The sequence below is a fragment of the Copadichromis virginalis genome, linkage group LG18 (genome assembly GCF_057382275.1).
Source record: "Copadichromis virginalis isolate Kocher_CV1m ecotype Utaka linkage group LG18, C_Virginalis_male_GT1.1, whole genome shotgun sequence".
Lineage (NCBI taxonomy): Eukaryota > Metazoa > Chordata > Actinopteri > Cichliformes > Cichlidae > Copadichromis > Copadichromis virginalis.
In genome coordinates, this window is record NC_140635.1 from 17,762,664 (window position 1) to 17,786,404 (window position 23,741).

The 23,741-nt window shown below is 40.3% G+C and overlaps 1 protein-coding gene and 1 long non-coding RNA gene across 4 annotated transcripts in view; one reads left to right on the forward strand and one right to left on the reverse strand.

The window, feature by feature from the left end:
- spidr (scaffold protein involved in DNA repair) overlaps window positions 1–23,741 on the reverse strand; it is a 43,091-nt gene that overhangs the window by 8,809 nt on the left and 10,541 nt on the right. For all 3 annotated transcript variants that reach the window (XM_085438711.1, XM_085438712.1, XM_085438713.1), the window contains exons 8-14: window positions 22,797–23,016; window positions 16,741–16,945; window positions 14,877–15,106; window positions 4,857–5,015; window positions 1,652–1,739; window positions 314–454; window positions 162–221 (exon numbers count right to left, since the gene is read on the reverse strand). In XM_085438711.1, coding sequence (XP_085294837.1) covers window positions 162–221; window positions 314–454; window positions 1,652–1,739; window positions 4,857–5,015; window positions 14,877–15,106; window positions 16,741–16,945; window positions 22,797–23,016 — 1,103 coding nt within the window. The remainder of the gene's footprint in view (window positions 1–161; window positions 222–313; window positions 455–1,651; window positions 1,740–4,856; window positions 5,016–14,876; window positions 15,107–16,740; window positions 16,946–22,796; window positions 23,017–23,741) is intronic.
- On the forward strand, window positions 5,031–16,483 carry LOC146687624 (uncharacterized). The gene is made up of 2 exons (XR_014916340.1): window positions 5,031–9,044; window positions 14,899–16,483. It is a non-coding gene; the product is annotated as an uncharacterized LOC146687624 (long non-coding RNA).

Sequence of the window (23,741 nt, forward strand, 5' to 3'; positions counted from 1 at the left end):
ATATGAACTCTGCAGTCTACGTCAGAGCTTATCAGCACGTTAGTTCAAATGATCTCAACAGGAAGACTGCGGCGCTCCAGAGGGCAGAGTGTTTGCTCTGTTCTTTAACAGAGGTTCAATTAAATTGCTCTTTTTGTGGCGTGACAATAAAGATACAATACCTGCATTCTCTTGTATAAAACAGTGGCAATAAAAGTGCAGCGGCAGGTTTTCGTCTCGCTCTGAAAAAGAAAAGGTTTGAATCAATCTGCTGAAGATAACTTATCTCAATCTGCTGAAGATTTCTGTGTGCGTGCTCTGAGAAACTGTTCACCTGCAGTATGTCTCGTAAGGTACGTTGTGCAGGGTGAAGGTAAAGCAGGGAAGCAGTCTGATCCTCGGTGGGCTCCACTGAGCTCTCCTGGCCTGACAGCAGGTAGCAGAAACTCGGAGATGGAGCCAAAGATCGGCTTTCCTGTGGACACAGGACACGGCTAAGTCACAGAGCGTTCTCAGCAGTCTACTGCCTTCACACGGCCCTGAGAGCTCTACACACTGAGACCAAAGGAGATGAATGAAAACACATTTTGGAAATTGGCAGTGTGGATTTCTCTTTTTGACGTTTTCATGGTTTCATCTAATTTAATTAAGCTGCTCTATGCTGACTTCCCCTTTGTTAAAATGATCCGTTTGACTCTTCAGCAATGCTACATTCCTGTTTTATTGCAAGAAAAAGCTGGAAATAAGAGACAACTACAAACTCAAAGTGGTTCCAGAGCTCTGTGAACCACCGCCCACATCTCAAATTTGATATGTGATTCAGGCAGGTTGGGTGGTGTGTTCAATAATGACCAAGCAGAGTTTAGTCAGTGGGTGGGGTTAAGAAGGGTGATTTTATCTGTGCTAAAAGTGCTGTGAGCAAGGATGAAACAAATGCAGTTAAACTGTGACTCTGAAATGTCTTTCTCCTATTTTCTTTTGTTTTGTTGGGACAGACTTTTCACCGAAATCTCTACCGCAGGTTTCACGTATGCTGGAAGAAAACATCAGCTGGTTGCTGCCAACTTATAGATCGCATCTCTGAATGAGCGAGCATGAGGAGGAAAGAAGTTCAAAGTTCAATTTGGTTATCAGGATGTCAACTAAATTCACAGTTTATATAAAAGCAGTTTCATTCCTGTTGCGTTTCAGTTGTCACAGTTTTCGGGGATTTCTTTCTGTGTTGTATAACAATGCAAACTGAACATATGTGTAATTAATTAGGGCTGCAACAGTAGCTGAATTCATTCATTATTAGTTTGTGGTTTTACTTGACTCGCAACGTAAGCATGGTCAGTCCACGTCCTCTTGTTCCTGCTTTATTGGAGAGAAATATTTAATCTAATTTCTGATCACCGATTTAAAAAAAAAAAAGGATTGTACTTGGAAATAAAGCATTGCAAAATAAACAAAAATTGGTTTAGAAATTATTTTACTACAGTGCTAATGATTTTGTTTGGGATCTGAATTAAAAAAAAAAATAGACATTTCAATCACAAGTTTTAAATGCTACCTTGGGCCATTTTAAAGGCTTAACAACTGATCAGCTGAATACAAAACTATCAGCAGGTTAAATCTGGTTTCAGCTCCTGTTATAGGGCTCAGCTGAATTATCTCTACAGTGAGGACTTACACTTGGCATACTAAGTGAGTCTCCATGATCCTTGAGAGGCATCGCTGGGGGCCACAGGCTGTCTATCAAGCTGAAAAGCCTGGAGCTCCTGGGAGTGAGACAAAAGAGAGAGAGAGAGAGAGAGAAAATACCTTGATGTATGCTCAATCATTCAGGTAATCAACAAAAAGTTGCTTCTGTTATGTGGATGTTGTGTTTTCAGTGGGAGAAACGTTTTATCACTCATCCAAGTGACTTCTCTGGTCTCAGCTGAATGCAGGTTTCTTTAGGGTTTATAAGGTTGCTGAAAATACTAAGACCAGATGAACTGAATCAACTTTTTGGGAGAGAGAAAATGTGAAAAGAGGGGCACGGGGGTGGGGGGATGGGGAGGTGAAACTAGTGAATAAGTGAGATGGGGAGCTTTCACAGCCAGTTTCACTTCCAGTGAAACAATTTTCTGCTAAAACAGAGCTTGTCCTAACAGCACCTAGAATTAACAGTGAGCATGCTCGGGCTGGCAGAGAGGAGAACCACGCTGAAACTGCTTCTTACCGGCAGGTTAAAGGCTGGGAAACATTCACACCCTGTGCAAATTATGATATTATTGTGGCACAAAAATAACAAGGTTTGGAAAACCAATTACAAGTGACATGAATTGTCCGTGACTTTAAGCCCTGATGACTGACATTTGCCATTTCTCACCGCAGTCTTAATCACCGGAATGACAGACTGGAGCAGGATCAAACTGGATGTGCTTTTATGATGTTTAAGTGACGTCAAACTCCAAGTAAGGACTCAATAATTACAAACGGGGGAATAACAGCAAGTCGCAACTCCAGCATATCACGTCAGTCTCCCGCTCTTTTGTCTATTTTCTAAGAAGCCCCTTCTGAGTTCTGCTTAGGTGAGAGCTGCCAACTTGTGCATGTGTGAGCTGTCATATCACCCAGTGGTTAACAACCTGTTAGTCAGCCTCTAATCACAGAGTTTCTTTGTGTGGAACTGGTTCTGCAGGCCAGTTGAGTCCAGTGAGGACTGCTCAAGGATGAGTAATGACAAGCTAACAGGTCTCATTCAGGACGCAGTGATTTTAATGCTGCCTTTGAATACTTAGTTTAACAAAAGTTAAGCACACGCATCTGAATGCAACAAGTGGTAATGGCCACCACAGTCTGTTGTTAGTGATACTTAAATCTCTTTTGTTAGTGGGTGATGACTGATCATTACACATTTTCTATTTGATTTTGTTGGCAAATCTCCAAAAAAAAACAAAAAACAAAACCCACGATCAATCAATCAATCGTTTCCTTAATGACAACCCATACAGCTCACATGCCAGGCTGATACAGTAACAGAATAGTTCAACCATTGTTCGGTGACAAGGGCTTATTGACACTCACATATCTGTCTCTAAAATAACATCAAGTTAGCTCGGGATACGATAAAGACCTGAGGAAATCTGATAGCCTAAAACAACTAAAAGATACCTAAAACAAGTGTCGTTATGTTGACATACAGCCCTGCTACATGTAGCCTGATATTTAATGTACAGACACGAGAGTTGTGTTAAACTTCTCATGTAACAACTGGCAAGACAGCAATATGTTTGCTAGCTGAAACGCGTGCAGCAGATTTAACTGATCTCCATCAATTTCAGATATTTCTGGTTTGGCCAAAAAAAGATCAAACCAAGATCTGCCATATAACTGGTGTATGACACTATGAAGTAACTATAACCAAGTGAGCATGAGTTGAGGTTCAAAAACAAATACAAAAAAATTGTTCTCTATTTATCAGCAGCAGTGACTTCTTGCAGTCTTGTTATCTCAGAGGTGTTAATTAGTTTGCTTTAATGTGGATTTATGGTCTGTCTGAATGTTAGGTTTTTGGTTCTGGGTGTACAAATCTATCCCACTTCAACGTTTCACATCTTTAAGACACACTATGAACAGACATGGGTGGAGAGCACGTCTTGTTGTGAGAGACTGTAAATTTCTTTTTAGGGAATATAAAGACTAAGAGTATCACTCCATGCAGTATCAAACATGCCGTTTTAGTTCCCTTCCCTCCGTTTTTAAGCTACCTGCTTAAGCCTGTTCCTCGCAAACAGAAGGTTTGAACAGCAGGTGGGTGGGGCTGCAGAGCTGTGTTCCTGAGAAGACCATATTAGGCATATCCACCCTTACTGACATCACACAGAGCAAAGAGTTAAACAAACTGTCTGAAGCTGAGTCTGATCCACCTCATTTACTCGTACATACTCTGACCACGATTAATATGAGCAGCCACCATTGCAACAAATGACAAAAATAATAAGGGAACACATAATAGGTCCACATTACGGTATGATTTCTAGGATATGCTTAGAAGTCCAGTAGTCACAATTTCTCAGAAACACATGCCTGATTTAACTCAATCTCACGTGTTTTGCCACTTGAGCTAATAAGATGGTCAATGTGCACCTCTGAAGATAGCCCATCCATCAGAGTCTCACCACAGACACCCTCTGGGGAAATTATAGGCTGCGATGGCACTGAAAATACCAAGGATGTAAACATACCTTCAGTCGGTGTCTAAATGTACCCATGTCAGTTCTTCTAACTGCTACTAATCTGGGATCTTGACTATGGAAACTCACGAGGAAAAGCGAGTATGCACCTCAGTATCATTTTACATGTAAACACAGTCACACTGCTGGCAGAACAAAATAATCTTGTTCAAAGCCACAGCACTGCCAGTTCTCACTGTATTGTAAATGTGGTTGTTAATGCTTTAAAAAAATCAGGACATCCAAAGATAAGCATACTGGAGAGTCACTGAGCACAGCGCATATGGTCCCCAGGCTACTTTACAAACACTTCTTAAAAGGACTTGTCTATGACAAGCATCCACCCAGGGCAGTTTGTCCCTGATGGCTAAAGACTGACAAGATAACCTGTGAAGCAAGATTGGTATCAGTCATAGCACGAACTTCCCTCAATTTCTGGGAACTGAAATGTAGATAAAAAGGCAAAGAGGACTTTGTGTGTGCGTGTGTTTGTGCTCTTTTTTAATGCGCTATTATTGTGTATCCTGTTAAAACCAAATGACAGCACAGGTGGTGAGGGCGAAGAAAGGGGAAGGGGGACTATGGGTTACATAGTTCTTAATGCAGGGTGATTATGCGATTAGAACTGTATAATATTACAATATTACAAAGAGAAGTGGAAGATATGGGTCTCACCTTTCTCGTGTGACCCGCTGTACCACTTTAATGCCTCTCAGCATGCAGGTCTTCCCCTGCCACATCTGGCAGTACCTGCTGAGGTCATCCTCACAAGGCAGGAGTTGCAGCTGGATCACACTGAACATCCCGTAGCTGTCCTGGACGAGCACACACAACCTGGGAAAAGTTAAGTGATTAACTATTAACATATTAAGTAAATCACTTTTTTTTTTTTTTTTTAAGTTGTGAATCTCCTTCTATAACCTTGAAGATACGTATTTAATAGACATGCCTAATGCATTTCCTTCCTCGTAAGTGCTATGCTTATTTCAGACTCCTTCTTTGACTGAATAGAGTAAAAAGAAATCTAAGGTTCATTTTCTATCTTAAACAAGCCGTTCTTGCTTCTCTCCCCTTAAGCCTGCTTTCTTCTGATTGGTTGACCACCACAGACAGAAGGTTTGAACTGTAGGGGAGTGGTAACAGAGTTGTGTCCCTGAGGTGAACATTCAGGTGATGTCTGATCTAGGTGACTTGGCCAAGAGGAGAAAAAACAGAGCAGTCTGGAGCCTAAGCTTTAGGGCTTACAGGGCTTATTTCTTAAATGTTGACCTCACTTTTTCATTTGAAACTGGATACGTATTGTAATAGATACATAAACAATGTGGTATAAGGAGGATAAGTGCATTTGACTCTTGTCAGTGGTCAGAGATTTATAGAAAACTATAAATATTTGTCATAACACCCTCTGAGAGGATGAAGTGAAGTACACCTGACAGCTTGAATCAAATGACGGTATTTTTTCAGGACCTCCTAAGAAGTCACTTTTCTTTCAGGACTCTCTGCATTAACGTAAGGTTCAGTCGTTCACCTCTAGCTGGCCACAGATGCCTACATTAGGTTTGTCCTCCATTTCTAATTGTTGTTGATATCAAGAGAATCACTGACAGGCCTTCGGGACCAGCATGAAGCAAATTTTTCTGCCTAGTTGACAAATTTTATCACACATAACTGGCATGAATTTGCGTCTCTGCAGACTTTTAAATGTAACCATAGTTTAGTTCATTTGCATTTAGCGTGAACAGACCGAAATATTTATAGACAGACTATATGGCCATGATATATATGCTAGAAGCAGTTTATTTAAACTGCTTTCCACAGCATGTTGGTGTGTTTTTTTGGGACACCATTCACCACCTTCCAAACTCCAGATATATTTAAGACGCGTCTTTGAAAAGGTGAACAGTACACACAAAACCAGAACCCACTTAAACAGCGTTGCTATTTTGTACCTCAAAACTTCACGCAATATCCTTTGAATGTATGTTTACACGTTATATAGATGGATTTTTCAAAAGAAGCAGATAATTACAAGCATTTTCCACCAAATACTTGTCAGGGTTTGTTATTCTGTAACAACAGGATTACTTTAATCAAACTCAGCAGCAACTACTGGCTTGTTACATGGGTTGATTGTAAATGCAAATTAACTGATCAATAAATAATGTCGAAATAAATGGTTTAGCACAAGTGTTTGTGTTGAAAATATTAGTGTAACATATTTTCTTATTCCCCTTTAAATGAAATAAAATTTTTATTTACACCCATGTAGTTCAGGATTAGTCCTGAGATTTATGACTGTTAATGCTGGTGGCTGGTTTGACAGGTTGCCGCTGACACAGAAGACCTTTGGCATACAAAGTTATGAGGCAGTGAACTGCTGTGTATGCCTGCACTCTGCTGCTCCCATTGAGCGAAGAGCTTGAACTGCTACAGGCTCCACTATCTCTCCCAGTCAAGCCCAGACACAGCCCTGTACAAGCCCTGAGAGTAAACAGCAGAGTTTATATCCCCTGGTTAGACAAGCAACGGCCAGAGAAGTAGAAGAGAAGGAGGAGGAGGAGGAAGAAAAACAAGGGAAAAGGGAGGACTGTCCATAATGCATGTGGATGCATGTGCATACAACAGACAGAGGAAAGTTTTGAGACTGTTTTTAACCGACTGATTGGGCCTACGAATGTTTTCTGTTGCTATACTTGGGTTCTGTCTGTATTTGTTTTGAAGGACCTGGAAATAGATATCTAAATATCATTCCAGACATGACTCTCGGTGGTATAAGCCAAAGATTTAACCAAGATTATTTTCAGTTGTTTGCTTAATCTAAAATCCCAAATCAGACATATACAACACGTTGTTAAATTAACAAGTTATTTTTGACACACCAGACCGAGACAAATGCTGCCCTCTCTGGGGTTTTTTTTCCCGCTTACAAAGCTGTAAACATGAGTGCAGAAGTTCAGCCTGTATAGCACAGTAAATGAACCCCTGCTCATTTTATACATGATGTTTATCAGAGAAAGGAACAGCCAGCAAGTCAAAGACAAAACTTTAAAATTCTTCCAAAACACAGTAATGTTTAAAAACACATTTATATCTATATCTATATTGACTACAGCTGGAGGAAGCATGGACTCCTACTAACACTATAACTTGATTAACCAGTTCTTTTGGAGGTTTTTAATATATAGCCACACCTCGTCTGAACCTTGTTTTCAGTCCTATTGCCACCGGTGTATCAAATCCAGCTCGTAGCCATGCAGTCTGCCTTTACAAACATTTGTAGAAAAATTGATAGTTTTAAAGAGCTCTCTAAATTTGAGTGTAGTTCTGCAATAGGATGCTGCCATTGCAGCAAGTCTGTTTGTGATATTTCTTCCCTCCAAGATACTCCACCCTCAGCTAGAACTGATATTACTGTAAAGTGCAACCATTTGCACCTTTTTCAAATTCTGAAGTGGAAGCATTTAGGCAAGTCAGCCACAAAGTGTTACACCACAGAAAGTCACAGAGCAAAGTTACAAAGTGCATAAAATAGAACAGACTCCCACATGAATCCCCACTATAGCGAAGCATTTTATGTGCCCTAGTAATCCTATGAGGTATGTTGCTGGGGTCAACCTGGTAGGATCTCCAAATGCCTATTTGTTTTAAGTTAATAGGCGGGCAAGGTGATTTTTATGGAGTTAAAAGAAATAAAACAATGGATCGTGGTACCTTGCCCAATCCAGGAGCCAGGCCCAGGACAGAGGCGTGCACGAGAGTGTCTGGTGGTCGGGTCACAGGGGCCACCCGTTCTGTAGACCTATACCTTCCCAATCTCCGGTCACTCCATTGTCCTACTGAGCAACTTCACCTCTGACATGCGCAATGATACTATGACCCTTTGGGGTGTAGTTGGATGTGACACTGCAAGATCTGAGGGTAGCATGTTTAAAACTGAACTTCCAGATCTTACACCAGTCTTCGGGTGTTTTCACACCTCTGGTGTTCAGTCAGTTTAAATCATACCCTTGATGCACTTTGTTTGTGCAGATTGAACACAGTGCAGTAATTGTACTCTGGTACAGACCAAAACAACTGCACCGAAACAACTTTGGAGGAAGTGGTCTTGATGTGGTTCCAAATGAACTCCGGAGTGATTCGATTATGATGTGAACAGGACCCGACCTCTATCCAAATCAACTACCAATTGGTTGCAAGTTTGACCGAATAACCTTCCCGTAGACAACTATGCTTTATATTCCAGGATGCGGCAAGGTACTATAAATGTGGCAAGGTCTGTACGGGCAAGCAGCTAGCAGTAAAATAAAGGTAAATTCTCCAGTAGCCCAGAACACAGCACCTTCTTGCTGTATTTACTTTTGATGCTCCCACCCCAGACACATCTGGCCAATAAGTGGACTGAACATTCTCATGTAGTTTGTAGAAACACATTTTGGTTCGCTTGGATTTTTCTCTGTGTGAAAACAAACCAAACCACGGGGAAAAAAGAACTAACCAAAGAAAATGAACTATAGGTTAGAAAACACCATCAGAGAGGAAAAGGGGCTATGCTTCTTACTGCTAATGGGAAAAAAACTGTTACTTTGTTGGTTTTGGACTTCATTGTTCAGAATCTGGTCCCAGAGGGCGACGGGAAGAATAGGTGATGTCTTTAGTGGGTGTGATCCATTAGGATACAAATGGCTTTCCCTCGCAGTGGCCTAGTGTGACTATTACCAAAGGAGTGTAGAGTTCCACTGATAACACTTTCTGCCTTCCTCACCACCTGTTGCAGGTCCTCTCGATGAACCACACCATACAGCAGTAGGGCAGAAGGCTCTCCAGTGCTGACTAACAGAAGTCGGTCAACATGTGATAAAGGAGGTAAAAGTTATTGCTGACTCAATAACATCAGCATAAACTTCGCACTAGGGGTTTTGTGGCATGGATTTCCATGGCAAAGCAGCTCCTGTAGGTGTAATGTGTAGGTGGCCTCGTATGCCCCTAACATATTGTGTATTTTGATCAACTAATAACTAAACCTCGAATCAGAGTCATAGAAAACAGAGCAAAGCAGCAAACTTCTCACTCAAGTATGTGAAACCACAAACTGCGAGGTATTTTAGATAAATGGACGACTTATCAGTCATTTGCTTAAATACAGGATGAAGTATTTTTTATGACAAAACAAAAACTTGACTGTTAAACATATCATTAGCACTTGGGAATTCGCTCTCTAATAACTATTAAATGGTTTGCTTGATTGTATCATTTAGATATGTTAGTAATACAACTGGCTCAACTTTAAACGTTTTTAATATCTCGAGAAAACAGGCTGGCTGTATTTTTTGCATGTTTGTTTGTTGGTTGGTTGACAAATCCCATGAACAAGTGCAAAAGTAACAATGCTTTTCTGTTTGTCCACACCTGACCAAGCCTGGTGTTTCCTGCTGGAGGTGTTCATATTTCACTGATCCAAACAATTATTTTCTTAAAGGACATAAATTGCAGTTTTTCTAAACCAGGAGTAAATAAAGTTCACATTGAAAATCTTTTAGTTCATTAATACACATTTCTAATGTTCTATTGAGTATTTATTACAGCATATTTGCTACTGATAAACACTCAATAGAACATTAGACATTAGAAATGCTAATCACAGCTTGTTGTGATTCTTATGCACTCACTAATAGTTTTGGAGGTCTATAGCACAAAGTTTTTAGTATTTTCATTTAAAAAAAAGAAAGAAATTAATCATTTAAAACCACAGTTACCAACAGCATTGTCAACAGACATTGTCAACAAATCAACATCTGACCTTTCCTAAAATATAAATACAGCTGGTAGAGTCTTGCTTGGTGTAAATACACTTTTACTTTTCGTAGAGCATGTTCAGTCCTGAAGCATGAAACTTGATAGGACACCTGACAGACTGGAGAGAAAAGGGTGACGGGACTTGTTGTGGTGCTGGCTTGTCATAAACAACTACCTCCCCCCTCTGTCAGCCCTTTTAGCTGTTCAAAGACCTACTTCCTCACTCCCACAAAAAAAAAAAGAAGAAGAAAAAATATCCTCAGTGACTGGCCAGTTTTAGTTACAGGCCATTTTCAGGAATTTGTTTTTGTGAGCGATCACAGAATTCTCAGCAACTCAGGTTTTCTTCCAGGAAGTGCGATCCACTGGGTCTGTGCTTACACACATATGAACTCTTTCAGGCACACTGCGAATGCATGGAAGCCAGCGCACATTCACATTACTTGGAAAAACACCAAGTTAAAGTCCCACACATTAAGAATACAGCAGAGAGGCCTCATTGGCGGGGGGCGGACAGGCGGGATTCCTTCCTATGTGCTGTCCACCAATCACTGCAGGCAGAGTGATAAACACGTTTGTAACAGGATCCCTGCAGCACATTGTGTTCCTGCTCAACGAAGAAAAAAAGAAGGAAAAAAAGAAAAAGAAAAAACAACCAGTCTCTCTCCACTTCCTGCAAACAGTTAATCTCCTTGTTTATTCCATCCCAAATTTACGGGAACTTAACATCTTCTTCAGGCATAAATATCAAACTGGCCCGTCTCCCTCGTGTTTTAACACAGTGGCTAAACAACAAAAGGATCAAATAAGAGCGCTGACCAGGCGAGTGAGTCATAGAGGCCAGGGACACAACATGAGAGGTACAAACTGTCCTCGTGTTTACACAGAATGAGCCCAGTGGGCTGCGAAGTAAACTACACCGCTCTCCGCAAAGCAGCCATGTATTCTGAAAAAAATAACACAAGCAACAGATTGTAGCACATGATGTTACTTCTGAGCAGCAATGCAAAGCAAAGCCTCTCATAAAAAGACATACAAGTGATCAAAGTGATGCAAAGCTTGCCCATGTTATCAAAAATAAATAAATAAATAAATAGTAAAAATTATAGTAATAATAACAATAAATTAAATTCAGGAACGGCTGGGAAACAAAATAAACTTTGTGTACCATCTTCACATCTGTCACAATAAAGGCGGCTGAGTCATCCTGATATTCTAAACTTGAACCCTCGTGATCGACTGCTAACCTCAGCCCCACCTTCATCCTTTCACTATAAACCCGAGGCTGCTGAATCTGGTCGAGCCAGAGAGAAACTGAGGAAAGGGTAAGAGTGTTTCCGGTCAGAGGGCAGCTCATTTGTTTACCAGCCACAGAAGCAGCATGGCAGGAGTGTCATGTTACAACCGCAGCTCATGTAGCCTGTCAGCTGACCGGGGGTCTCCTCCCCTTACCGTCGATGGTCCCTCGGGTCCCTCTGCTTGGAGAAACCGCTGCTTTTATTACTCAGCAAAAGGACAAAAACAACATGCCTGGGGAAGGCCAAGGAAACTGAAGGTCATACTTACTGGATTTGCTTCAAATGTAGCACTTACTGATTTGTTAACTACTACAAGACCACACGAACAAGTCATTTCAGTAAGACTGGAGGATTTTTGATAATTTAGCATGTATGAAACAACAAAAAACAGATTTTCTTGTATCTGCAGTGGAAACAAACCTGCATTTTATGTGTGGAAAATCCACAGATTCATTACTCATCCCTGGTAGTAAACCACAGCTCTACTGAGCATTCGAGCATGTTTCATTTCATTGCAACTTCACTGTTTTGGTTCAGTCTCGGCGCGCTCATCTGCGTCATTTGCTGCCGCACTCGTATGCAGCGCTACATACAAAGTAGGACATTTGGTAACTGAGGAGACAAATATTTACCTCAGGCATTGTTGGAAACAAAAACAAAGCTTGAAGGATTTTTTTTTAATTTTATGGGTGGCTTCAAACACATCTACAAAGAAACGCTAGTAGACGTGAGACTGAGCGGCTACCACTTGGTCATGGCTGAAGGAGAGACCTGTACCTCGCTCACATGACTTAATGGTGATGCTCAGCAAAGTGGAAGCGAACAATTTGGTGCATTACGGTAATCAGAATCAAACGGGAAAGAAAAGCTACTTTCCATCCTTAGTGGACAAGTATCCTGTTTACAGCAAATAAACTTTAATGAGCCAATGACTCAGTCTACGGAAACATGATCCATACTGTCAGAGGATCATAAACATGTAAAAAGCCTCAAGGCAGACGATGAAATACTTACAAAAAGTAATCAGATTTATGTTCCTGGAACTTGACTTCTTCCTTTCTTCATTTACTATTTTATTGTTGGTGTCATAGCTAATCATTCAGCTACACAAAGTGATGCTGTTCCAGGTCTAAAAGGACAAAATATGCCCATATTTTTGGAGCCTAGTCGGGGTGACGTAAGTAATTACTCCTCTCATACCAGAGACCGCAGCTCACTTCCCACACATCGTTTTTATACTTTCTTTGGAATTACTTTAACACTTCAGTTGCTTTTTTTTTTCTTCAAAATTCTTTCTTTGACTGAGTTTAGACAATCAAACTATTTGATTAGGGTTAGAAAAGGCTAATTATTACATTGAACACAAGAACACAAAGCTGGAACTTCATCAACAAGTGCCCTTGGTATATTACAGTTCAAACTCAATACAGCCTTTTCAAATTAAAAGCAGTCTAGTTAGGTGGCTTTTATTGTGAGATATTTGTAGTCAGATATTAAGAGTGTGAAAACCCCCCAAAACTGAGCGAGTCTCTGAATGTAAAAATCTGTTCGATTTTTTGCAAAGTGTAACTAACTGGTTATTAGCAGCAAAACAGTTGTCTACAATGTCATAGGTGGGTGACTCTGCAGAGCCCAGGAGGGCAAACCGCCTTTCAAATACACTTCACAGTAGAAGACCACACGGTTGTCAGTTTCCCATCGTTTTCACAGACCACATAACAACTCAGAAGTGGAAATACAAAGACATGTGAACAAACTAAGTTCTGGGCCCTTACGATCCACATACAGCCCTTCTGTAGTATTACAATGACTAAAAATAGCAAATATCTGCCAGAGAAACAGTTTCACAATGATTTAGAAATGAACTGTAAATGACATACCTACGAAAAAAAAAAAAAAAAAGTAAGGACAGCTATATGCATTTTCAGGTAGGATGGGAGTGAATTACAAGGGAGAAGAAATTCCTCACCTGAGCCAATTAGGTGCATTATTTATTTATTTATCTGTTCGTTTTAGGGCTCACAGTCTTATTTATCACTGAGGGCAGACAGGACCTGGAGCTTGGCAGCTGGATTACAGTTGTACTAGTCTGTCATTGTGATGAAAGAAAGTCTATCCAGAGGCTTACTCTTACCCACAGCCATGAGCTTGTGACTTAAGGGATCACATTCAGACTCAGGCCTGATTTAGACAGGGACGAATCGTTATAGAGCCTACGGCATAACACGCACAATTTGCCAACATCTTTGCCGGAATTGACGCTTGTGCATGTGCATGTGCATTATGGGTTATTTACTATGTGGTGGTGTACCGATGACTTAGAAACAAATAAAATGCTGGAACTTTTTGCATCCTGGGTACCAATTCTTTGTTGGGGTTATTTTTTTGTGGGGCGGAGCTTAAGTTTTTCTAGTGATTTGTAGATTGCCTCACGTCCAATGTGATATTTGGTCCAGGAATTTGCTGACATATGTGAGTCCTAAAATTGATGCTATAATTATGATCCCTTATTATTAAGGCCATGATTGTTATTCTGTCACTGATCAATTTAAAAACTGTGTTTAAAGAGGAGCCTGAAATATACAGGACAAGAGGAGTCAATGATACTAATGAGGCCCATCACAACAGTCGCGGGCAGCATCGACCAAATGTGTAATTACATTTCTTGGGTGCAGTGGTTCCAACATAATAGGACATAGATTTCCTGGTGAAAAATCCCCAGTCGGGAGAGGAATCCCTGCATCTTTCTGGTGAAAAAAAGCCAGAAAAAGTGGTGCAGGTATCTGATCAGGTTGTTGCTTGAACGCCTCCCAAGGGCGAAACATGGCAAACATAGTTATACTGTGCAACTCTTTTGGTCAATGAATGCTAGAGGATACTAGGCTATTTTACCGAAACAGCAGAGTCCATAAGGAGATTCTGAAGACTGCAGATAAATGACTGACAGGCGACACACGGTGTAACAGTTAATGTTTTGTCTTAAAAAAAACAAAACAAATGAATAAAAAGATTCTTAAATTATTTGCTGATTAAATGAAGGAAAAACAAATCTGCCTCATTTGTTTATGACCATACATTTTCTGCAGTACCAAGAGGAATTATGTTTTAACATGTGAAGGAAAAACACTTTGGTTTCCCCTTATTAAGGTAAGAAAAAAAAAACTGCTACAAAGCTGCTCCACCCAGAGGAGTGCGAACGGGCAACAATTCAACTCAGACTTGCTGGTGCACGAGATTCTGAAAACATCATGCTGTCTTTCCTGAGAATTGGCCAGAACCATTCACAGAGGGGCTGGATTCAATTAGAAATGTTTGTGTCCTTTGTCAAGCAATGCCATATGGCTGGAGACAGCGTGAGCACTTTGTGGGGCCTGCTGTGCTGTGAACAATAGCTCGACCGCTGAGACACATCGTGCCACCGAGGAGAAGCATGCAAAGCCCGAGAGCAAAGAAACTAGCATGAAATCTGAACAAAAAGATCTCAATTGGGGCAGAGCTCTCACAGCAGATAAAATACGATTAATTTTTCCCAGCTGTTTCTGGCTTCATGTGACAAACCAAAAGGCCTCCCTGGGATCCCAATTATGAGCTCGCCCAACAATACCTTGTTTTGCCTTTCTCTGCAGGAGGAGCTGTAGAGGACCTGAGGGGAAGTCTTGGTTTGAGGATGGACACAGGAGAGCAGTCAGCAATGGGGATGGAGTAAACTCTCTGCACAACCACCTCTACATCTTGCTCCACAGAGCCAGCCTGGCCGAGACCTTCGATAGCTTCCAGGAGAGAGACGCAGTATCTTGTCAAAACTCTAGAAGGCCCCAAACTGCACTGAGCAACCTGTAACAGAGAAACGCAAGAAAATAACATCACATCGCCCCAAAGTGTGACTTCTCAGAGCTGAATAGGTTATTTAATCAGTTAGCTGACTGGTAGAAGATTACGCTGATAAGTACTTTGATAAGTTTGTAGGCATAAACAGTCAACTGTCACTTGTCTCAACATCTCAGATATGAATGAATGAATGAACGAACATCTGGATTTCTTACTGAGCTTAAAATCAAAGTTAACTGGATAAAACAATACATGTATTGAATCTGGAAGTTAGTGATAAGCAAACAATTCATTCACTGATAAGATAATCAATAGATTATTTGATATTTAGAGATATTTTAACATTAACATTTTAACATTTAAAAAATGCAGGCATGTCTTATTATTAGAAAATGCCCTATATGACACTCACCAATACATTCAAGTATGAATATAAGACACATCTTTGTTGGAAGAGAGTGCAATAAGCTCCTAGACTTTAAGGTTGTTTGTGTTTTTAAATAATTAAGCCTTTTTTTTTTTTAGGATAAATGCATAAACAATACATAAATACACAGACGAACATGGCCAGTTTACACTGTTCTTAAAACACTCAGACAAAGAAATGAAAAAAAGACTATAAAAGCTATATGGGCAAAAGTACTGGGCCACCTACACATTTCACAGGCGGAGGTTGGCTAATGGAAATGCTGTGTGGCACACAGTTTTTTGTGCTGATGTTAATGTCAGAGGAGTCAAGCAGCTCTGCAGCTAGTGGGTCTTTTTTATTTATTTAATTTGTTTTAAACACACTATATGTCTCAGCACTCGGTAACCTCACTTTATAATGTTACGTGGTCTGGCACTTCTTGGCTGAGTTGCTGTGGTTTTTAAACACTTCCACTCTGTAACAATACCACTTACAGCTGATTGTGGAATATCTTTGAAATCTCACAAACTGACTCACTGTAACAAAGGCATCCTATTACAGTATCATCCTTGAATTCACTCAGCGTCAATGTTTGTAAAGGCAGACTGCATGGACTTTATACACCTGTGTTACTTTTGTCCATGTAGTGTATGATCCTTCACAAGTAAAAGAGAACTACAATTTCTGCCTTTCTTAGCTCCATAAAGGAGAAAACAGCTAAATGTTCTTTTTTTAGTTGATCAACTAAACTTCATGAAAGTACTGCTATTAAAACTCACTCAGTGAATCAAACATATACATATATCAATCACTTCTGATTGCTACAGCAGCAGAATAGAGTGATTCCGCATCCAACTGAGACCATTTATTGTTTATATCTGAGATCTGTATAAAGTGAGCATGATTAAACCTGGGGAAAAAAAACAACACTCTTTCAGTGTTGATTTCATAATTATAAAGTCATAAAAAACATTGATGCAAGCCTCAGAGTGTTTTGTGTTTATACATATTGACTAAACCTGAGCAGAAACCTTACAGCCAGTAGAAACCTACTGCACACATAATCATAAAGTGCAGTCATTTTCTTAAACCGATGACAGGAGTTTTAGAGGCATAATACGGTTTGTATAATCTCCTAAACGCCTTCCTCTTTATGTCAACAAGTACTTTACATTTTGAATTGAAATAAAATGTTACACACTTGACTGTAAAGGCGATAAAACACACACACCTGCTTCACATTGCTCTCCTCTGTGGTCCTGCATGCATCCAGCACTCCGAATGTTTTTCCCAAATAATATGGCATGCGCCTTTCTGCAAAGACTGGGCCTCTAGGAATAGACGCATTGGCCGATTTGGAAGCACAGAAGACCTTCTTGCTGAAGTGTGTGTTGAGAATAATAGGACAGCTGAAGCCCTCAACAGAAAGGCTCTGCCTGCAACAAGTAAAGTTCATCAAGTTTAGATTCAAGGCAAATCTGGTATAGCAGCTGTTTGAGCGTTTCTTATGCTGGTTCTTAATAAAAGTTACCACGGGGTTTGAGTATTTTAATATTGCATGAAATAAACATCTATAAAGTTGAAGGGCAAAGATAAACAGCTTTATGTTATGATTGTCTTGATAACACTTGAAAACAGTCAGATTGTGAATTAAATGGAAGAGGCTGTTGCATAAATGTAGAGGGGTGGGGGCTGCTAGCTCGAGAACCTTTTGAATGTCAAACTCAGATAAGGTACCAGCCACCTCCACAGGTCTGTTCGCTGCGTACCACCCAGCACAAAGTACAAGTTCAAATACGTTAACCTCCTCCAAGACGAGAGAAGAACGCAACGGATGCATGCGTCCTCTTTTACTTTACCTAGTGAAAGACAAAATTTCCAAGTAATTACATGTCGCAGTGCTCAATCTGGGGGATGCGGGTGAGAATACTTTCCAAATGTGATGTCATGTGTGGAAAAATACTTCAGTCGTCACAGTCAACAAGCCTGAGAGTGAACTGATGAAAAATCAAGCTCAAAGTGTGTGTATGTGTGACCTGACGTGCTGATCTTGCTTTAATTTTTTTACTGTTATCAGCTTAGATTTCACTCATCTGTAAGTGGCAGAGATGCTGAACCACTCCTTTAAAACCTAAAAAAACAAAAGCAAAAAAAAACACCTCAGGTCTGGTACTTTGGCTCATTGACATAAATACGGCCCATCTGAGTGGCACCAGCTTAAAAAAAAGAAAAAAAGTAGGATAACAGTAATTATATAGCACTGTGTTGTTGGTAAGTATAAATTACGACTTTTTCCACATGTAACATTGATAATACCGTGATGACGGCTTATCGCTGAGTCAGGGCCAAATGCACTCTGTGACTGGAACCTCTGTGCATGTCGCAGCTCGCCCAAGACGTGTGGTGATACTTAAACACGCAGATAAGTGTGGAGGGGGGGACTATTTGTTTAGACATATAATGAAAACACCGTGGGAAAGAATTTATGAGCCAAATTATTAGATTCACACGGTTTATGTGCACCCACATTTAATGAAAGGGAGTCTAATGTGACCTTAAAGAGTTCAGACTTCGAGAGTTCTGGATTTACAGGAATTACTTTATTTGCTGGTCAGTTTGGAGGCTTTATTTTTTTTATAGTCCTTACTGTATAGTACTGATGAGTGTTTCTAATATTTTACACTTGTCCACTTCCACATGTCTTTATTAAACAGACTGTAGCTGTAAAGTAGAGCCATGTTTGACAGCAAAAGAAGAAATAAAAAAAAGCTAAACCACACAAGTATGAGTTCCTGCCACAGTGTTGTCCCTGATTGCACTGGACTGTACATACTGTTACTGGCATTGTTTCCATCCCCTGGAGCATTTTTGTCATGCAAGACTACCAACTACACAATGACTATGGAGAAAATCCAGTAATGGGTTTTTACCAGTGCAGGTGGAGACATCTGTGATTCATCCACTGCAAAATAATCTACCCTCTTAATGGCAGGTATATATCAAGTACACATATATGAAAAGAAGTTTTTCCTTTCTTGGTGGCTCTATATCATAAAACAAAGGATAGTAGACTTTTTGGGGCCAGAGACCCTGCACAGGGGATATTTTCTACCACAGCCTCAACTTGTTCGGATTCAGTATCACTTGACAGTGCAGACTAGTATTTCCTCTGCTTTCCAGCCAAGCAGTGGGCTAATAAAGCAAGATGCTTATCAGCAGGGCAGTTTGTTGCACCTGAGAAGACAGAGGTGCTGTGTCACAAGCATATGAGTTCATAGTGGCATAAAATTATGACACAAGACACACTATGCTAGCTTTATGAACACAAATTGCCCCCAGTCTACAGCTTTTAATGCTAAATCAAAACTGTAGGATTAAGAGTAAGATATTGTGCAGAGTTCTGGTGGTCTCCACTTAAAATAACCACTACCATGAAATCTCTGTGATATTTTAAAGACCTTATATTGTAATTTTATCTTAACAGAGCATTTTACTCTCAGACTGTAGACTGACAGGTTCACGGAGTTCATAGCTATCAGGATCCTATCCTGTGGAACCAGCTCCCAGTTTGGATTCATGAAACATACACATGCTACTTTTAAGGTCAAGTTTAACCCTTTCCTTTGTGATAGTTAGAGTTGTATCTTGCAAACCTGAAGGACCCCTAGCTATGCTGCTACTGTTTTACTTCCTGTGACGCACAGTGTATCCCCTGCCTATTTTTTTTTAAATATATCACTACTGCATATCATGAAATTGTGTCTTCTCTTTTCAGTGGTTTGTGTTTTTTCTTCATCTCCCTATGGTCTCCTTTTTCCTCACTTCAACTAGTTGTAGAAGATTGCTGTGCCTCCCTGAGCTTGGTCGTGTCAGAGGTCTCTTCCTGTTAAAAGGGAGTTCTTCCTTCCCACCGTCACCAGTTGTTTGCTCACAGTGGAGTGAACAGCGCTTGAGTGTTGAAGTTGTATCTCTAAACCTGTAGGTTTTTCTCTTGCATTATAAAGCACCTTGAGGCAACTGTTTTTATGATTTGGCACCATATAAATAAAACTGAATTGACCTGAATTCATTTGAAATGTCAGTACATAGTACATGATGCAATGTTACCAAAAATAAAGGAGTTATATGATCTACACTATTAAAATAATACTTACATTTTAATGCATCAATACAATAGTATCGTTATCTGAATATCTGGTTTCTTCTTTTTGTCGTTCAGCAGCATTTAAACCAATTCCTGTGTGGTTTGAGTGAGTGTAAGTATTTCTGGTGTACTTTAAATAAATTTGCATGTTCTGAATACCTTAAATAATGTTTGCCAGTGCTTTTATACAAATAAAACTTCTGAATGCAGGACTTTCAACTTGAAGTGTGGTATTTTTAGAGCGACGGTACCTTGTTTACTCTGATGATGGGATTAGTTTTTTTTTTCCCCACCACAGCTGAATTTTGCCAACCTTAAAAAAAACTAAACTAAACTAAACAAGCGCAAGACAAGCAACGATTAAGCCTCAGCGATCGTTATCTGACAAGAGATCACAACAACAATCTGTAAAAGCCGTACTCTAATCTTAGCAGAGCAGAACGTGCTGTTCATATTCACATGAACAACACCCTTACAGGAAGCATGATCCATTGTGAACAGGTGAGTGGGCAGTTGTCATCATCAGACAGGTAGCCAGGTTAAGGAGCGGCACTGACTGCTTGCGTCACAGCTTGTAAGTGAATAATCCCTGCAGGTATTTCCGCTCGGGCCTTGGCCCACTTAAAACAAGGCGTGGGAGGTGGGAGGAGTCAAACTACTCGTTGCAGGAATTATGGGGGTGGTTAACCCCTCGAGTGTCGCACAGGAAACTGATAAGAGGAATTTTACCAGACAGGCTGCTCATCTAATTTCTGTGTTTTTTCCACTTTGGCCTGGCCTGTAGCTGTTAACATTAGACTCAGAGAACATCCACTTTTTCTTGCTGTTATGATGTGCTTTTATACAGGCAGAATACTGAATGATTTAAACTGTCAACCCCACACATAAACAGAAAAATTTTAAGATACACGCAAAAATAATGCTTTGAAGGAGTAAATGGTTGTGGCTGAAGAGAATAAAACAGGAAAGGAGAGGTGCTAAAGCCAGAGATCCTCTCAAACCACCATGTGTTTTCAATCTCAGGCCTCTGGCTCCCTCCACTCTCTACTCCCAAATGCTCCAGAAAATAATCCTACTGTGTTTTTTCCCCGGCTTGCTGGAAATGACCTAACTACTGCCAGGAAGAGGAATGCGAAGCATTCCCTGGAGCTGTTTGTGACGTCAGAGCGCTGAGGAGGCCCCTGCGCTTCCGCCAGCTTGGATATTCCAGATCAACCCAAACTCCCAACAGCTGGAGTCAACCGCTACCTCGCTCCAACTCCCAAACAATCCCAAAAACAATCCCCCCATGTGAGGCACTGTTCTTCACATCTGGCTCTCGAGTATTTACTATTGTAAAATGAGAACACCAAGTTTTAACACTTAAAAACACACAGTTGTACAACTTGAAAGATTTTCGACGTGTAACTTCCAGCAAACCTCCTATTCAGTGTCTTCTGAGCTCCTTGCCCTGCATGTACTGTGTCACTCGTGCATTGAGTAATTGCCCGCAACAGTGTATTTTGCTCTGTAGGTTTTGAGCGTCGGCCAAGAGATGATTTAGAAAGAAAAACCAAAGATGGGGGAAAAAATGGTTTCACTGACCGATATAACTCCCCAAATGTGTCACCCAGTCCCAGTGTTATTTTAGACATTAACAGAAAAAATGCTCTAATTCTTAAAATTTAATTATGTGCCTATTACAGCAGATATAATTCATCCATTATTCCATTAAAAAAAAATAAAACAGAGGTTTTTCTTCTGTCGTTTGACCATCTGCTTCTCAGTGTGAGGAATTTCTTCTTCTCTGCATTTTTTGACATTTACATGGGACCTCTAAATTTAACCAAGTACCCTCCAGCACCACATGCCCAGATTCAACCACATGTGCCTAATAATATAAGAGTTTAAAAAAATTAGGACATTAAACATTTAAAAAAACCATTCATTGTTATTTTAAATCATAAAATAACATAAGATTATGTACTTTTAAAAAAATCTTTCCTCAAAATTTGGTCCAGAGTTAATTCTCTTTACTGTATTTTTGACCTTTGCACATCATAACAATGGCTGCAAACTAGTTTTGACACAATAGGATCGTCTTGTATTCACAAGTGTACATGTCTTACATGTTTTCCCCCACACACCTTGCCTCTATCTGTACAAAGACACTAAGTAGCAGGGCTGGTCAAGGGCAACTGTACCAGTTTACTTCCTTGTCTTCACCAATGTAAACTATCTGCCAGTTTTAAGCTCTTAATACTTTGTCGGTTCTGTCTGAATATTTGTGGTCTGAAGTTTAGTTTCAGCTCGGTCTCCTTGTTTGTACCGTCACAAATCAGCCATATTTCACACTTCAGTGCTGTATTTTCAGGTGCATCAGAGAAGTCACAGCTGATGTAAACACTAAAAGCTTTCCACTGGTAAATGTGGTGCTTTTTTGTGGAGCAGTTAAAGTAACTATGATGTGTTAACCACAGACTGAGCACATCTTCACTATCAGTTTAAGTGGCGCAGTGGAAAAATAAAACGCTGCTTACAGCTGCTCACAGCACAGAACTATTAACACCAGAAAAAATATAAATAAACAAACTCTGCATTATTCACAGTTCAAATTAAACCTTATTCATCTTATACTGAACTCTGGTGTGTTAGTGGGCCTCAGCTTGTCTTCTTTTTAAAACAAGTTGTTTAGGCGGCCATATTTCTTAAGGTTGAAATGTAGCAGCTTGGGTTCGAGTCCAACCTGCAGCACTTTGCTGCGTATTTTCTTTTTTTGTCTACTTCTTCACTCCTGAACTGTCAAATAACCCAAAAATAAATATCTTAAAAAATAAAATGAACTGTTTAGTTCTGGGTAAGGCCCAGCTTTCTTCTGAATGGCTATCCCTCATGTTTGAACTGCAGCTAAGAGAGTTCTCTATGCTCGTTTTCTGACTGATACCACTATAGTAGGAATATCTGCTCTCAGTGACATCACAGAGAGCTAAAAGTAGAAAAAACTGGAGCCACCTGCAGTCCAAGGTTTTGGCTCACTGGAATTATTCTTATATACACTGACCTTTTGAAACTTAAGCCATGTTTAATATGTAACTATAACTTTGTAACAGAAAATAATGAAAGGGGTCAGCTTTAAAAGTGTGCCCCGTGCACCATCTGCTCACCATGGTGGATATATGTGGATGATGTCACTGGGTGCAGGAATCAGCTGTGCAGCTGTCTCTCTGTTGAATAACACCAACATACGAGCGCTCTCCTCAGAGACCGGGTTAATGTGTTGGTGGCCGTCTCCGGGGGGTTGGTGGTGCTCGCAGTGCGCCAACTGCATGCTGCACTCCTCATGAACCTCCAGTACCTCGAGCACCAGCACGCCAGCCTTGTCCACTGGAGATCAGAGCAACAACAACAACACAGATGTTTAATGCTTGTGTGTGTGTGTCTGTGTACACAGTGTACTCATGCTCTCTGTAGGACTCATTATTCATTATGAAATTTTTTTTTCGCATCAGAACAACTTGCATTGCATATCTGTAAAGCTGTTACTGACTCAGCCTGAGCTGGATACGAGACGCAGTAAATCCCAATGGATGACTGCACAAATATTTGGAATTTCACCACAACGCTGATTGCTTGGCGTGAACTATAAAGTCCACAGAGATACTTAAGAAGAGCAAATCACAACGATGCCCTGCAGCTGTAAACCAAAGCGAGATAGGAGGGAGACTTGGCATCATGAAAGCGAAGTGTGTAAACTTGATTGCATTGAATTGTTAAAATTGCAGAAGAGAAGGGGCAAAGTCAATGCAGCTCATTGTGTGTGTGTAGGTAAGTGGCCAGAGGGGGAATTTTAATATGATACGAATGAATCAGATCAAGGAGACTGTTGGAGAGGTATTAGGTTTTAACAAGCATTTGTCCAAACATGAATGCTAAGTGGTTCATTTGTGCTCTGTGCATTGAGATCCCAAATAACAAAATCATTACAATAACACCAGGCAGCACTCCAAAACCGAGAGAATACTCGAGTCCTCCTCTTGACCTGCAAATTCAATATTTTAGGAAACAACTCAACACCTGCATACTTGTTTTATTGTGGGGTATTTATCTTA